At 44.0% G+C, this 16885-nt stretch overlaps 1 protein-coding gene across 5 annotated transcripts in view; it reads left to right on the top strand.

Moving 5' to 3' along the window:
* The window catches only part of wdr90 (WD repeat domain 90), a 32295-nt gene that overhangs the window by 7036 nt on the left and 8374 nt on the right, over positions 1–16885 (top strand). For all 5 annotated transcript variants that reach the window (XM_081600549.1, XM_081600548.1, XM_081600546.1 and 2 more), the window contains 25 exons: positions 456–556; positions 644–778; positions 1487–1549; positions 1640–1705; positions 1778–1888; positions 3742–3887; positions 3959–4016; positions 4580–4698; positions 5468–5629; positions 5706–5836; positions 6519–6635; positions 8050–8285; positions 8518–8654; positions 8760–8890; positions 9913–10043; positions 10714–10875; positions 11384–11512; positions 12275–12408; positions 12483–12523; positions 12608–12721; positions 13508–13666; positions 13766–13848; positions 14370–14472; positions 15300–15421; positions 16258–16405. In XM_081600549.1, coding sequence (XP_081456675.1) covers positions 456–556; positions 644–778; positions 1487–1549; positions 1640–1705; positions 1778–1888; positions 3742–3887; positions 3959–4016; positions 4580–4698; positions 5468–5629; positions 5706–5836; positions 6519–6635; positions 8050–8285; positions 8518–8654; positions 8760–8890; positions 9913–10043; positions 10714–10875; positions 11384–11512; positions 12275–12408; positions 12483–12523; positions 12608–12721; positions 13508–13666; positions 13766–13848; positions 14370–14472; positions 15300–15421; positions 16258–16405 — 3039 coding nt within the window. The remainder of the gene's footprint in view (positions 1–455; positions 557–643; positions 779–1486; positions 1550–1639; positions 1706–1777; positions 1889–3741; positions 3888–3958; positions 4017–4579; positions 4699–5467; positions 5630–5705; positions 5837–6518; positions 6636–8049; positions 8286–8517; positions 8655–8759; positions 8891–9912; positions 10044–10713; positions 10876–11383; positions 11513–12274; positions 12409–12482; positions 12524–12607; positions 12722–13507; positions 13667–13765; positions 13849–14369; positions 14473–15299; positions 15422–16257; positions 16406–16885) is intronic.

Below are 16885 nucleotides of genomic sequence, written 5' to 3'. Positions count from 1 at the left end.
AGCTGAGTGTGGTGCAATCAGAAACGGGAGCAGCCGTAGTTTTCCTGGAACCAGTTTCTCTCCAGAGGAAGTGCTTGTTTTTTTTCCGGACCCGGCCGTCCGACTCTGCTGCTCCAATTGGATCAGAAAATGTTCTGACCGAAACGTTTCTGTGCCGTTTTCCTTTTGTCTGGTAATAACTAAATGTTGCGAGGTGAGGCCGTTCACGCTGACAAAATTACTCAAAGCACAAATTGGAATAATGAGTTCATTGTTGTTGTTTTCCTGAACAAAAAGCCTCATTTCAGCTCGACTCGGGTTTTCGTTTCTCCTGAAACGGGTTCTTGTGCAGACGGATAAATGCATCCAGTGTTCAGCCCACAGGAAAGATGATATTTGTAATTTCATGTAATAATTGTAAAAGCTCTTACAATAATTATTTTTCAGCCGCTGATTTCCCGCTCATTTCTCTCCAGGAAGTCCCTCAGACCAGACAGACGAGTCTCGCTCCACCAGAATCGGCGGCCCGGTTCAACACCGCGGTTCTCCCCGTCAGCCGATCGCCGCCTCAAAACTCGTAAAAGCAGATTCACGTCCTTACATTTGGTCTCTATGTTTCAGACGAGAATCTGAAACTTGTTGCATCTTCGTTTCGTCTTCTCAGCTCCCGGGGAACCGAGCGTCCGTGGCGTCCAGCGTTCCCGAGTTGAGCCCGTCGGACGCGACGGAGGCAGGAGTTCATGTGTACGCGCATCCGCAGGACGCTCTCAGCACGCACGGAGACAGCAGCGGAGACGAGGTGACGCTGCCTGCTGCCGGCGGCTGGACCGCGGCTGTCAAACACGAGGCGCGCGGGCCAGAGCCGGCCCGCCGTAAGGCTTTATGTGGCCCAGAGGGAGGCGAGCATGGAACCTGGAAATAATCGTTATGTGCTTAAAAACAGGAGCAGGATTAAGGCCACAGGAATAAAAATCTGAATTTTTCTTAGAATTTTGACTTTTTTCCTTTTATGTCAGAATTTACCGGAATTAATCCGACTTTAATCTCCTAAAATCAAAAGTTGTAATAATGGAGAAAAAAGATTTTGAAAAAAATAAGAATTCTGGGGGGAAAAAATTTATTCTGAGAAAAATTCAGAATTTGAGAAAAAACTTTCAGAATTCTGAGAAAATTCTTACATTTTTCAGAATTCTGACTTCAGAAGATTAAAGTGAGAATCTTCTTTTTCAGTGGCAGTAATATTCTTCCGTAGGTATTCTGCCAAATTGCATCAATGTGTAACGATGTGATTTAACTCTGTCATCGAGTGCAGAGGCGGCTGGTCGCTCAGGTTTCATCAATACGTTCAGAATCTCAATATTCCCAAATCAAACATTAAATCAAATCTAAGGCATGAAGGAAATCTGCAGTGTTGTGACGTAAATAGCCAATATGAGGGAACAGATGCTCCCAGTCTCATTGTTTGGCTGCTGTCTGCTGTAATTAAACATCTGGACTTGCTCTGCAGGTGTTTTCCTCCTCAGCGTCGCTTCCTGTGGCCTCATTCAAAGAGAGCCAGCAGCGACAGCAGGTATGTCGGGTGCAGAAACACTTCCTCAGTGACTGAATGATGAAACGTTTAATGTAAAACGTCTTTTCCTGCCGCGCTCTGCGATGGAAGCTGCTGCCCGATCCGATCCTGCAGCTCAGCCGGATCATCGGCTTCGGAGGAGCCACCACCAGATATGTACGATAATCGCTCTGCAGATGAGATCTGATTAGTTTAGAGGTTTAGTAGCAGAACCTTTCCGTCCTGCAGGCCCTGTGGACCAACTCAGGGGAGGAAGTGGTTTATCCGTGCCACGCGATCATCGTTTCTATGAAGATCCTGTCCAGGGAGCAACGATTCTTCATCGGCCACACGGATAAGGTGCTTCATTTTAGCTCAACCCCAAATCAGCTTTCTGTTCCCAGGTGGACTGGACTGGTCCTTAAGGCTCCTGTGTTCTGGGTAAACTGGTTTAAATCTGCAATATTTGTCCTAAAACGGCCTCAGTGCTGCCCTCTTCTGGTTGGACGGTGGTACTGCAGGGGAATTTTCAGCTAACGCTATGTCGCTCGGCCCTGCGTTACTATTTTACAACAACATTTACAGATTTGTCTCCTATCAATTTTCCATCCATCCATCCATCCATTTTCTTCCGCTTATCCGGGGTCGGGTCGCGGGGGCAGCAGCTTCAGAAGGGAGGCCCAAACTTCCCTCTCCCCAGCCACTTCTTCCAGCTCCTCCGGGGGAATCCCAAGGCGTTCCCAGGCCAGCCGAGAGACGTAATCCCTCCAGCGTGTCCTGGGTCTCCCCTCCTCCCGGTGGGACGTGCCCGGAACACCTCACCAGGGAGGCGTCCAGGAGGCATCCTTACCAGATGCCCGAGCCTCAACTGGCTCCTCTCGACGTGGAGGAGCAGCGGCTCTACTCTGAGTCCCTCCCGGATGACCGAGCTTCTCTCTCTAAGGGAGAGCCCAGCCACCCTGCGGAGGAAACTCATTTCGGCCGCTTGTACCCGTGATCTCGTTCTTTCGGTCATGACCCAAAGCTCATGACCATAGATGAGGGTGGGAACGTAGATCGACCGGTAAATCGAGAGCTTCGCTGTTTGGCTCAGCTCTCTCTTCACCACAACGGACCGGTACAGCGCCCGCTTCACGGCAGACGCTGCCCCAACCCGCCTGTCGATCTCCCGCTCCCTTCTTCCCTCATTCGTGAACAAGATCCCCAGATACTTAAACTCCTCCACTTGAGGCAGGACGACCCCCCTGACCCGGAGAAGGCACTCTACCCTTTTCCGACTCAAGACCATGGCCTCGGATTTGGAGGCACTGAGCCTCATCCCAGCCGCTTCACACTCGGCTGCTACACCCTCAGCGGGGTCCTGGAGGGTGCATGGGAGTTCGCCCAACCAGTCTACATGTGTTTTGTGGACTTGGAGAAGGCGTTCGACCGTGTCCCTCGGGGGGCCCTGTGGGGGGTACTCCGGGAGTATGGGGTACCGGGCCCTTTGATACGGGCTGTCAGGTCCCTGTATGACCGGTGTCAGAGTCTGGTCCGCATTGCCGGCAGTAAGTCGGGCTCGTTTCCGGTGAGAGTTGGACTCCGCCAAGGCTGCCCTTTGTCACCTATCAATTTTGCTTTTGCAAAAACGTTTTTACATTTGTTGCTCGCTAGTCGAGTTTTAGAGAAAAGTTGCTAAATTTGTCACTAGTTGCTTTTTTTTGTGGAAAAATGTCGGATGTGTTGCTGGTTGCCTTTTGGAAAAAGTCTCAATTTGTCAATAGTCTTTTTTCTGGAAAAGTTGCTAAATTTGTTGGTTGCTTTTATAGAAAATAGTTCACTAGAATGGTCGCTTTCCTTTTTTAAGAAAAAGTCGCTAAATTGATTCCTTTGTTTTGCAAAAATAACGGAAAAAAAGTTTCCAGATTTGTCTCTTTTATTTGGTATTTGATGCTAAATTTGTCGCTATCTGCTGTTTTGTAAATCGTTTCTAAATCTGTTACCTTCTGGAAGAAATTTGCTGTATTTGTTTTAAAAACAGTCGCTGGATTTGCTGCTAATGTGTTTTATTTGGTAATTGTTGCTAATCTTTTTGCAAAAACGCAGATGGCTTTTCCAAGAGAATTTATCATGTTTTTGGAATAAAAAGGTAAATTTGGGGGAATGTTGTTAAATCTGTATGGATGGATACCTGACGGTGTGGACGGACGGACTGACTGACTTCCTGTCTGCAGATTTCTGCGCTGACCTTCAACGGCAGTACGACCCTGCTGGCGTCGGCCCAGAGCGGCAGCAACAGCGTGGTGCGGCTGTGGGACTACAGCGGAGGAAGCTGCCTGTCCATGTTCAGGGCTCACTCTCATTCTCTGTCCTGTCTCAGGTGAGTTCAGACCCGAACGGCTCCGGCCTCCCTTGTCTTCCTTCCTCTCATTGTCCTCGCTCTGCCCCAAGTTTCTCCTCTGGAGGCGGCATCCTCTGTGGCGTGGGGAAGGACAGACACAACAAAACGGTGAGCAGCTGGTTTATTTCTGCATTTATAAAAGCTGCAAGGAAAAATAAACTGACGTTATTAGCAGCAACATGGCTGCTGCAAAAAGGCTTGAAAATAACAGAGTGAATAAAATAATACTGGTTTCTGTCCAACATCATCTCAGTGAGAGCTGAGCTGAAACGAGGTACTTTTACTGCATTATGAAGTATTTCTTCTCTCACTTGAGTAAAATTTCTGGATTTTCTTCCCACTGAATAAAATCAAACATGTTTTAACCAAAACCCAGACAGACTCACCTGCAGTTTCTGTTAAAGTTTCATCAGTTTTTAATGGAAAGAAACTGATTCGGAAACATCGTCTTTTGTCTGATTTAGTTATATTTTGTTTCTTATATGAATTATTGTCATTTTGGATCTTAAAATGCCAACATTTCCACTCTTACTTGAGTAATTTCTTGGATGGATACTTTTTACTTGTACTAAGGTAAAACTTTGGTTTTACGTCTGATGACCGCTAAGTGCTAGCCGTCGATGAGGTCGGCTGGTTGGCGTCTTGTTTTGGTATAATCTGTGTTTTTTTAGATGGTGGTGGTGTGGAACACGCTAAACGCTGCTAAAGGCGGAGAGGGAACCATCTTGGCCACGGTGCACACAGATGTGGACATCGTCACCATGAAGGTCACTTCCTTTGATGAGACGAGGTATCCGGCTTCTTCCTGCTGCTGCTTATTTTTAACTGAACCGAAACACAACAGATTCTGCAGCACATCTACATGTTGCGATCGTCATGGTCAAGCTAGCATAGCTGACTTACTTCCCTTCTTCCTTCACTATGTTTTTCTTAATTAAGACCTTTTCCTGACCTCGTTATGTAGCTGTCATAGTGGTGACAATTAGTGAAGCACTGGGTCCATTTTTCTTTTATGTGTCAGACGTACACTTAAGATTTAGCGCGTTGTGTTGCTATGCTAGTTAGCGATCGGGATCTTCAGCGTCACATAATGTTTAATGTTTTTGTTCTTTCTATTTATGCCACAGAGTGACATAAAGTGAATAAAACCCAGTAAAATAAAACCTTGACATAAAGAATAAACGCTTTCAGTTGGGATGGAGCGAAACCTGCTGCAGTAAATCAGTTAATCTATTAATCATGATAAATTAAAACAAACTTTCCTTTTGCATTATTTCTTATTTTTCTGTTTCTTGTGTTTGAAGAGACTTTATAACAAATGTTATTTGTTGTTTTGTTTATTTTGGATCTTTTAAATGTCTTCCAGGTCCAGTGTTAACTGTTAAAGTTCATTGATGGTTGACAATGTGTTCCTGCATCATTAGACTAGAAAATGGTCTAAAAACTCCAGTCTCGTCGTTTATCGCAGGAACTTAAGGAACGTTTGTTGTCTCAGCTCTGAGTTGCGTCGTTAAAGTCGTTCTGAGCGTCGCGTTTGAGTCGCTGTGCTGCGTCGTCAGGATGGTGTCGTGCGGCCGAGAGAACGTCCGTCTGTGGCGGGTCCGGAACGGCTCGCTGCGGTCCTGCCCCGTCTACCTGGGCGAGTTTCACTCCCTGGACTTCACCGACGTGGCGTTCCAGGAGGGCGGCGCCGCTGAGCAGCAGCTCGACGACCGAACGCTGTGAGGGACTTTGGCCGTTTTTCTTTCGGGTCACTCGGGTTTTCCCACTGACGGCGTTTTGTTGGTCCTCGCTCAGATTCGCCAGCACGCGCAGCGGCCATGTTTTGGAGATCGACTACAGCAGAGTGACGGTTAAAAACGTGAGGCGGTTGATGCCTGCACAGCAGCAGCACGCAGAGCGCAGAGAGAAATGGACGTTCAGCACCGGTGGGTTAAACCCTGCAAATATATTAACCTAATTTAGCTTTTCTCACAGATTACAAACTCTGTTTCAGTAAATACAAACTCCACCAGAGGTGTAAATATCCCATTAATCTTCTTATTGTATATATTTGTTTTGATACTTTTTATTACTTATTTTATTATTGGGTCCTTGCAGCAAAACTTTACTCAATATGTACATTTTAAATGTATAATTGAATGACAGTAAAGTTTGTCTATGTCTAAGCATCACAACAGCTGCTGTAGTTTCAGAGAAAATATGGATTAAACTTAAAATAATTTGGAATATTTGCCAGAATTTTGTTGCATTTTGCATCAGATGAACATTTTAGAAATATAACAAAACTACAAACTTTTGGAAACTACAGATCCACATTGCATGTGCAGAAATGTATGCAGCTGAAGTAAACTAAAGCAAATTTACAAGTTTTAGTAAAAAAAAAATCCCAGGCAAAATCTACAAAACTTCTTGTTTTTGATATATTTTTTAAATACCAACATTTATTTATTTTTTGTCCAATTATAATAAAACAATTAGAAAAAAGAAAAAAGTTGCAGCATTTGTAGGCACATTTTACTGGAAAGCCTTTTTTTTTTAAAAAAAGACGGCAAAACATGCACATGTTTTGGCACTAAAATAGCTCCGTATGTGTTGTTTGTATCTCAGGTCCAGGGATTCCCATCAACAGCATCAGCGTGTCTTCATCGTTCTGCGCCACCGGCACCGAGGACGGCTTCCTGCGGCTCTGGACCCTCGATTTCTCTGCTGTCATTTTGGAGGCGGGTAGGCACAGCGGGGGGTGGGAAAGGTTCTGCCCGCATGAGCGAACCGATCCCCACGGGTCCAACTCTGCAGGCCGGCTTTCACCCTGAGGACAAGCGATTGACTTTACATCTTCATGATAAGTTCAGTTGAAAGGTCGACCCAGTTTCAGACATTAAGGCGGTTCTGGTTCGGGATGCACAATAAATCAGCACCAACATCGGTATCGGCTGATATTAGTCTTTTTTAACATATCAGTATCAGCTGATATTGGTCTTTTTTAACATATTGGCATCGGCTGATATTAGTCATTTGTAATATATCGGTATCGGTTGATTTTAGTCATTTTTAACATATCAATATCAACTGATTTTAGTCATTTTTAACATCGTATCAGCTGATATTAGTCTTTTTCAACATATCAGTATCAGCTGATATTAGTCTTTTTTAACATATCGATATCGGCTGATATTAGTCATTTTTAGCATATCGATATCGACTGATTTTAGTCATTTTTAACATCGTATCGGCTGATATTCTTTTTTAACATATCAGTATCAGCTGATATTAGTCATTTTTAACATATCGGTATCGGCTGATATTAGTCATTTTTAGCATATCGGTATCGGCTGGTATTAGTCTTTTTTAACATATCGGTATCGGCCCGATGAATAAAACTGGGCCGATAATAACGACTGATATTTATTTCCATCTTGTTGCTGTCAGTTTCTGGTCGTTTTTCCAAAGGTGTCAAAACAGTAGAAAAATAAATATCGGTAAATATTGGTTATCGTACAATATTGATATCGGATATCGGCCCAAATTCTCATATCGGTGCATCCATAGTTCAGGTGACCCTTATCATTATAGCTGGGAATATTTTACTATCTCAGGATTTGATTCAAAATCAATGTTTGATTCAATATATCGGTGAAAGAAATCATCATGTATGGAGGGCTAAAGGTGGCAAAATGAAATAAATAAATAAATAAATAGTCAATAAAATACATATGGATAAATCTCCCATTTGTTTATTTTCCAGCCTTTATTTTATCAGAATAAAGGCTGGAAGTTTTTAACCTCAAAGGGTTAAAAACAAGCTTTTAACCCTTTGAGGTTAAAAACTTGTTTTTCCAGAGATTCCTGACTGGAGCACAGAAAAACTCAGTGAAAAGAAACTCCACAAAAACACAGGTGCATTTAATGGAATCAGCCTCAAAAACGTTAGATTTAAAATGAAATTTATTATGAAATCATTAAAAGCAGCTGGATCCGACGGTTTAAATCGTCACGACGACGGATGTCCAGGACTAGATTTTAGATTATTGTTGATTTTTAATGAAAATGAACTAAAACTGATGATGAAAGTTTCTCTGTTGGGTTTTTCTGAACGCGAAGCGCTTCAGCCGAACCTCGCCGGTCCGTTGTCTTCCAGAGCACGAGGGCCCGGTGCACGTGGTGTCGGTGTCGTCCGACGGCCTGCAGGTTCTGGCCGCCACCTTCACCGGAAACCTGGGCTACCTGGACGTGAGCAGCCGCGGCTACAGCACCCTGATGAGGTCGCACACCGACGACGTGCTGGGCTTCAGCCTGGACGGCATCCGGCGCCACCTGACCACCGCCTCGGCCGACGGGACGCTGCGCGTCTGGAGCATGGATTCCTTAGAGCAGGTCAGCCGACGCCGGATCTAAAGTTTTGGTTTTCAACTTACAGTCATGAAAATCTCAGGAACCTCCGTTAAACACACTGATGTCCACACGTCTGGACACTGGAAACTACCACACACCAAAGTTATTACCATTAACTAAAACTAATGTGAAAAATGTAGAGACGTGCTTTGAATAGGCCGTATGTCTGTCCCAGTCTCTCATCAGCTGGGCCGTGTGTGTTTCCTCCCTGTAGTTGTATGATTTCGTGTCGATGGACAAGCCGTGCTCCGTGGCGTTTCATCCACACGAGCCGACCTTCGCCTGCGGCTTCTCCTCCGGAACCGTCAGAGTGTTCGACATCTCCAGCGCCAGGCTGCTGGCCGAGCACAAGTAGGCAGCTTCCCCACGTCTGCTGAGGCAGCTGGCTCGGACGGGCGGCGGCCCGGTTCTGTTACGATTCTGTTATGGTTCTGTCCCGGTTCTGTTTCCTCCCAGGCAGCACCGGGGGGAGGTGGTGGGTCTGGCCTTCTCCTCAGACGGAGATCTGATGTTCAGCGCCGACTCTGACGGCTCCCTGGTTCTTCATGACGCCACGGAGGAGGAGCACAGCGTGATCAGAGTGGCATGTATGCAAGCTTCATTACATCACTTCCTGCTTCATCACATCACCTCCTGTTTCATTACGTCACTTCCTGCTTCATTACGTCACTTCCTGCTTCATCACGTCACTTCCTGCTTCATCACGTCACTTCCTGCTTCATTAAGTCACTTCCTGCTTCATTACGTCACTTCCTGCTTTATTACGTCACTTTCTGCTCCATTACGTCACTTCCTGTTTCATTACGTCACTTCGTGCTTTATTACGTCACCTCCTGCTTCATTACGTCACCTCCTGCTTCATTACGTCACTTCCTGCTTTATTGCGTCACTTCCTGCTTTATTACGTCACCTCCTGCTTCATTACGTCACTTCCTGCTTCATTACGTCACTTCCTGCTTCATTACGTCACTTCTTGCTTTATTACGTCACTTCCTGCTCCATTACGTCACCTCCTGCTTCATTACGTCACTTCCTGCTTTATTACGTCACTTCCTGCTTTATTACGTCACTTTCTGCTCCATTACGTCACTTCCTGCTTCATTACGTCACTTCCTGCTTCATTACGTCACTTCTTGCTTTATTACGTCACTTCCTGCTTCATTACGTCACTTCCTGCTTCATTACGTCACTTCCTGCTTCTTACGTCACTTCCTGCAGACGCACATCAAATCACAAGCTGAGATTCAGGAATGCTATTAAATATCACAGGATGACGAATGAGGAGGATTTTATTTCAGTGTTCTGCTGCTCCGTCAGTCAGAAGCAGAGATTTCCAGACAGTCGTTGTTTTGGTTCTTTTAATCAGGAAGTAAAGTTTCGTTTAACTTTTGTTTGATGATATAAAGAGTTGTCAGAAGCAGATCTGTCAAGGATTCTCAGAAACGACGAAGCTTTAAGTCTCTGGATGCTTGTTTGTCGTCTCAGACAGTAGCTTTCTCTGGATCCGCCTTTACATTTCATTTCTACTTTCTCCGCATCTCTTCATCCAAACTGTGGCTTTAAACTCGTCAGGATCCGTTTTCATGTTTCACCCGATCCGTGTTTGCAGGCAGCGTTGTGGCCCGAGGCACTGAGCGCGCTCCGGACGCTCTGGCGGTCAGCGGCGACAGCAGCCGGCTGGCGTTCGTTGGTCCGACGCCGCACATCGTCACCGTCGCTGACGCTCGCTCTCTGGACGAGGTACTCTGACCTTTAACCCCCTAAACTAACACCTTAATTTAAACCGTATCCCAGCGTCCCTCTAGTGCTAAGGTGTTCAAAGTGCGGTCCGAGGGCCATTTGTGGCTCGTGGCCCACCAACCACAGTTCAAGACTGAATTAATTAAATTGGAACAAAACTGTAAATTTTATATCAAAATCTACTTACAAAGATGTCAGATGCAAAATAAAGAGATCATCTGAATTCTGGTGAGAGAAAAAACTGAATTCTAATAAATTTAAAAAAGGCAGAATTTGATAAAAAATTTAAAAAAAATCTTAATTGAGAAAAAAAGTCAAAACTAAAAAATCTGAATTCTATGAAAAAGACAAATTTCTGAGAATAATCTCAGTAGATTAAAAGCCAGAATTATTATTTTTTCCTGTGGCAGTAATGTTCTTCCGTAGTTTTTATATGTGTTTTGCCAAATGTTCTAAAATAATGTTTAGTTTAATGTTAGCTGTGCTCACTGAGTGAAGAGGCGCCTGTTTCCTGAAGTTTTAATGTTTGTTTCCTAGTTTCAACGTTTGTTTCCTGCAGTTTTAACGTTTGTTTTCGGGTTTCATCCGCCGCTGCCGGCCCTTTAAGTCGCCCACAGTCCTGGTTTTTCCCAAAGGGAAAAGAGTTTGACGCCCCTGTTGCTTTCTGCAGCTGCTGCATGTGGACGTCAGCATTTTGGACGTGGAAAGCTCTGAGCTGGATTCGGCGCTGAAGGTCCGCTTCTCTCCGGCCTCCGCTGAACATTTACTCGTCGCTACGTCTGCTAACAAAATCCTGTGGATCAGCACCAAGACGGGCCGCCTGCTCAGACAGGTAACCGCCGTCAGTTACCGGGTTTACAGGCGTTTCTGTAAGACATCACATAACTTATTCTGTTGCTGCCATTTTGTTTCTGTGACTCAAACCTCAACGCCTCGTTGATGAAAAGGGAAACGCCTGATGCACTGCAAAAACTCAAAATCTTACCAAGTATTTTTGGTACAATTTCTGATGCAAATATCTTAGAATGTTTGAAATAAAACAAAAGTAACTTTAAAAAAAACAACAGGTGCCAGTTCCACTGGCAGATTATTTCAGATTATTTTCCCATATTATGAGTGAAATTATCTGCCAGTTAAATTAGAACTTAAGGAATTATTGACTTGCAGCTCCTATGCTTATAAAAGTTCCCTGTAAATTAGTTTTGTCTTATTTTAGGTGTCATAAAATATCTGGAGTAGAAACTAGACCAAAGTACTTGGTAATATTAGTGTTTCTGCAGCGTTTGATCCCCGTTTCGCCTGATACGGGGGTTTTCTCAGCAACGTCTCGGTCTCTGCAGGTGTCCGGCGTCCATAAGCGTCCCTGTTCCTCTCTGGCTGTGAGCGAAGACAGGCGCTTCCTCCTCACGTCTGGACACAACACCGTGAAAGTGTGGGACTACAAGAGGACAAACCAAGTTAACCCACAGGTAACTTTGGATTCAGTAGTTTTAGGGCTGCAGTCAGTGGTTTTGGTTGTCGATTATTCTCTATTATTCGATTAATCTTTGATTCCGACGATTAATCGAATAAAACATGGATACTTTCTGCAGATTTTTTATTTAACCACTTCATCTTATTTTCAAAAATATTTGAAATACATTTAAAAATAAATAAACTAATAATATATATTAGACAATAAACATTTTATTCCCTAAAATGCAGAAACGGCTTTTCTTTCTTAAATGTTTGATAATTTGTATCAAAGATTCATCTGCAGCCAAAACGTATTTCTGACATCAACATGTGAAAGTTTCAGTGTAAGGATCATCTGGTTTTTATTTTATTGACGGGTTAATAATTGAATGGTTAAAGTTTTATTTTACAAAACCTGGTAAGTTTTGTTTAATTTATCTTAAATGCTAAATGTTTTATTTATTCATTTTTAGGTTAATTACTGGTCTGAGTGTGAATACTCCACAGAACGATTAAAGTTTTTTCAGTAATTGTTTAATTGTCGTTTCAGTTTTATATATTTTATGACCTTTTCATGCTTTTAAAATCAATAAATTGCATTAAAACAACAATCAGAACAAATAAAGATCAGTTTGTTTATTAAATATCGAATTTTTAAAAATACTTTTTACTTTTTTAAGTTATAAATTTGAGTGTAATCTCTGAGCAAACCGTCGTTTCATCTGCAGTTGATGAGTATTGACTGAATGTTTATTGATCACGCCTGTTGGTCCCAGATGTACATCGGCCACAGCCAGCCGATCCGCCAGGTCAGCTTCACCCCCGACCAGCTCGGGGTCGTCTCCGTGGGAGACGCCGTGTTCCTCTGGGACTTCCTGGCAGAGCCGGATGAATGTGTAATGGGCGTCAGGTAAGACGTCGCTCCGTTCATCTGCTGCAGATTCAGCTGCAGTACTGAAGAACCAACTCCTTCTGTTCCCACAGATCCCAGTTCAAAGCTAGCTACAGCGTTCCTCTGCCAGCAGGTACGGCTTTAGCTCGGCGCCGCTGTAGGTCAGGCTCCTCATTGACGAAAGGATTCATTATGGGGTTAATTTCTTCCCATCCAGACGGTGAAGTGAACGCAGCACAGCTGTCCAATGGGATGCCTCGGCAGGCGGCGCCGCTCCCCTCCTCACAGCACCAGCTGGACGTTAGCGCCATGGACCCAGAGATTCAGGGAGGCACGTTGGTCAAAACCAACTCTAAACTGTTTTAAACACATCATGTTCATTTACAGATATTAGTGGTGGGGACCGCTAACGAAACGGTTAGCAGTGCTAAAGTAAACACTCATCCCCAACATTAGTTCCGCTAATGCTAAAGCGCTATGCCAACATGGTATTTAGCAGGAGCTAATGCTAAAGCGCTATGCCAACATGGTATTTAGCAGGAGCTAATGCTAAAGCGCTATGCCAACATGGTATTTAGCAGGAGCTAATGCTAAAGCGCTATGCCAACATGGTATTTAGCAGGAGCTAATGCTAAAGCGCTATGCCAACATGATACTTAGCAGGAGCTAATGCTAAAGCGCTATGCCAACATGATATTTAGCAGAAGCTAATGCTAAGGCGCTTTGCCAACATGGTATTTAGCAGGAGCTAATGCTAAGGCGCTTTGCCAACATGGTATTTAGCAGGAGCTAATGCTAAGGCGCTTTGCCAACATGGTATTTAGCAGGAGCTAATGCTAAGGTGCTTTGCCAACATGGTATTTAGCAGGAGCTAATGCTAAGGCGCTTTGCCAACATGGTATTTAGCAGGAGCTAATGCTAACGCGCTATGCCAACATGATATTTAGCAGGAGCTAATGCTAACGCGCTATGCCAACATGATATTTAGCAGGAGCTAATGCGCTAATTCAGCTGTGTTGATGCAGACCATCAGTGAACTAAAAGGTTAGCGGTGCTAATCCTTGCTTATTGGTCGTAAACATTAGTTCTGCTCTTGGTTTTGAACTTGTTACCTCAGGTTTGGTTCACCTGTCGGTTTGTGACGACGACCCAGCAAAACCAGTCGAACCCACTAGTCCCAGTCAGAGCCCCGATGAAAGGAGACCCGTCGTCTCCTTTCTCAAAGTCACCGACTTGGACGGCGCTTCTCCCGAGGAAACGGACCAACTGGAAACCTGTAAGTCCTCCAGTCCCTTTCATCTGGACCAGGGAACTGACCTCATGTGTATTTAATTATGTTAAATTTAAGCTTTTTGTTGTAAACCTTTGTTTTCAGTGGAGTTGAGTCAGAACAAACCGGACCGTCCAAACTGCTATAAGCACTTCATTCCCCGTTTGAAGACCTCGTCTCTGGATCAGGTAGTTATTTATTCAGCATCAGCTGCAGTTTGTAACTTTTATTAAAAACAGAAAAGTTTTTTACATATTTGTTGAAATTGTCACCATGTTGTTGGCGTTTAATACGAGACACATAATCTGTGAACAGATCGATCTCCTCCCCCCGTCTCCCTGAGCTGCTACCGCCGTTTGAAGAAACACATCGACCAAAAACAACCAATCAGAGCCAGGAGGAGGGGCTTAGCGCCGTCAATCAACCTCAGGAAAGCGCTGCCAAATGTGCTAATGGGGAAGAAACAACTTACAGTTACAGGAAAACTGTTTACCTGCCGTTACCGGTGGCTATGCTAACTAGCCTTAGCATTCATGACACGCTATGCTAGACCCGCCTCCTGGCTCTGATTGGTTGATTCTTGTCGTCTGTCTCATGCCAAACTGTAACGACATGGTGACAGTTTCAACAAACGTGAAAAGAAAATATTTGAATGAAAGTTAAATGCTTTAGAAGATAACAGATTTAACTTGTTGTTTTGCTAATCCAGTCGGTTTCAGCTCCTCGACCTCGAGATGAAGGCATAAAGCTGAAAGCAGTGATTGGCTACAACGGCAACGGCCGAGGCAACATGGGCTGGAGCCCCGATCAAGGTCAGATTGGGATTTACCTTCTTCTGACAAACTTTAATTCATGAAACCATGAACTCTGTTTATGGCTACATTGTTCATTTTACTTAAAGGGGCAGTAGTCTCTAAATTTGACCCTTTTTTTAACTTTCCATCATGTTTTAATATTTTTCCTTCATCAAAACCTGCAGTGTTGCTTTGATTCTTTCATGCATGTTTGAGAAATCCTTTAATCACCATGGCAACCATTCAGCTGTTAAAACGCCTGGGTGGACCTAGGCCCGCCTTCCTGGTGCAGCTCCTCCCCCTCAGCTCCTTCAGACTAGTCAGTAGCAATTAGCAAACTGAGCTCATTATAGGAGCTGCTGCTCAGAGAAACACTGGGAAAATCATTAAAGGGTTAATAGAGGGTGCTGTGGTGGTGCAGGGGCAAAGCCCAACCCATGTATTGAGGCCTTAGTCCTCACGTCAGTGGTCGCAGGTTCGATTCCCGGCCTGGTCTTCCCCCGCATGTCCACCCCCTCTCTCATTACCCTCTTTCCTGTCAAACTACTTTCAAATAAAGGCCACTGGAGCAAACCAAACCTTTAAAAAAAAAAAAAAAAAAAAGGGGGTTAATAGAGGAGCCATGTTGGGATGACTTCCTGGAGGAAGCAGGAGCTTCTTAAAGAGACAGAGGCCCAATTTTAAGGTGTTAAATCAGGAAGTAAAACTTATTTTAAGCCACATTTGTTATATGTAGTGCTTTCATAACAGCTGCAGGTAACATGGACTCTTGATTGTGCTATAAACCTAGTAAACACACGGTACCGCCCCTTTAAGCTGAAAATGTCTGTGATTCTGTGCTGCAGGTTTGTTTGCGTACTCTTGCGGCGCCGTGGTGGTGCTGGAGCATCTCCACACAGGAACCCAGAGTCACCTGCAGGGCCACAGCGAGGAAATCTCCTGCCTGGCCATCTCTAATGACGCTCAGGTGCTTCTGGGTTTTATCCGCGCTGCGATGCTCAATGTCCAGGTTTCAAAATGCTGGAGCGATTAATCAATCATTGGAATAGTCGTCTACTAATTTTGTAACCGATTAATCGTTGACTGAAGTATTCAGACTCTTAAAAAGGCCAATTTCTGCAAAAACAACATATTTTAGAGCAGTAATGATATAAAATGCTTATTTTATTATTTTAAAACAGTTAAAATATTTTCTTTGTGTTTTTTATGCATTTCTGATGGAAAATCTGAAATATTTGCCAATTTTTTGGCCCGATTAATTTATTAATATCGATATTAAAAAGACATACATCATTATTATAACAAATTATAAAAGCTTCACTAAAGGATTGTTTGTTTTCTTATTTAGAAATATGACTTATTTCTTTTAATATATTCTTAAAAATACTTAAATGAAAACTGTAAATTTTTAAAACGGATTAATCAGTTTATTGGTGTTTGGATGTTTAATGTTAATATCTTTGGATTTATTTAACATTTAGACCCTGGATAGTGAGGAATCTATTCAGAAACTTTCAGGGAAACGAGACATTTCATCTAATTCCTGCTTTAAACAACAAACATCCAACATGCAGAGTTTCACAGATATTTGATGCTTTTCACAGCAACGTTGTGATGCAGAAGCAGGAAAACCAAGAAATAATGGATTAGAAACAGTTGATGTGAAAATCAGTCCAAACTGTGTGAATATATCACGTAATTGAGCGTAAATGATTTATTTGTTTTGATATCTGCTGCATGTTGTGATAAACTCCAGAGCATTTGGCGTGGTGTCTGAGCTGTCCTCCATCTTGTTTTGTGCAGACGTTGGCGTCGGCCGCTGGCAGCAGCAGGAGCCTCGTTTCCATCTGGGACGTTCAGACCGCAGCCTGCCGCGGAGCCGCCTCCCACCACCAGGGGGCGGTGCAGAGCCTGGCCTTCTCCAGAGACGACCTCTTCTTCCTCTCTGTTGGTTTGTCAAACTCATCGGATTGTTTCTGATCACAAAGTTTAGCTGTAATTATGTGTTTTCCTCCTCATCCATCCATCCATCCATTTTCTTGCACCCTTGTCCCTCAGTGGGGTCGGGAGGTGCTGGTGCCTCTGCAGCCAACATTTCGGGCGAGAGGCGGGGTCCCCTGGACAGGTCACCAGTCTGTCGCAGGGCAACACAGAGACACACAGGACACACAACCATGCATACACACACTCACACCTAGGGACAATTTAGACAGACCAATTAACCTGACAGTCATGTTTTTGGACTGTGGGAGGAAACCGGAGTACCTGGAGAAAACCCTCCATGCACAGGGAGAACATGGAGACTCCATGCAGAAAGACCGGGAATCGAACCCAGAACCTTCTTGCTGCAAGGCAACAGCTCTACCAACTGCGCCACTGTGCAGTGTTTTCCTCCTGATATTCTAAATAGTAACTGATCGTTTTTTGCCGT

The sequence above is a fragment of the Poecilia reticulata genome, chromosome 19, assembly GCF_904066995.2.
Source record: "Poecilia reticulata chromosome 19, P_reticulata-male-v2, whole genome shotgun sequence".
NCBI classification, from domain to species: Eukaryota; Metazoa; Chordata; class Actinopteri; order Cyprinodontiformes; family Poeciliidae; genus Poecilia; species Poecilia reticulata.
The sequence above is the reverse complement of the archived record's forward strand: the minus strand, read 5'-3'. Positions and strand labels throughout refer to the sequence as shown.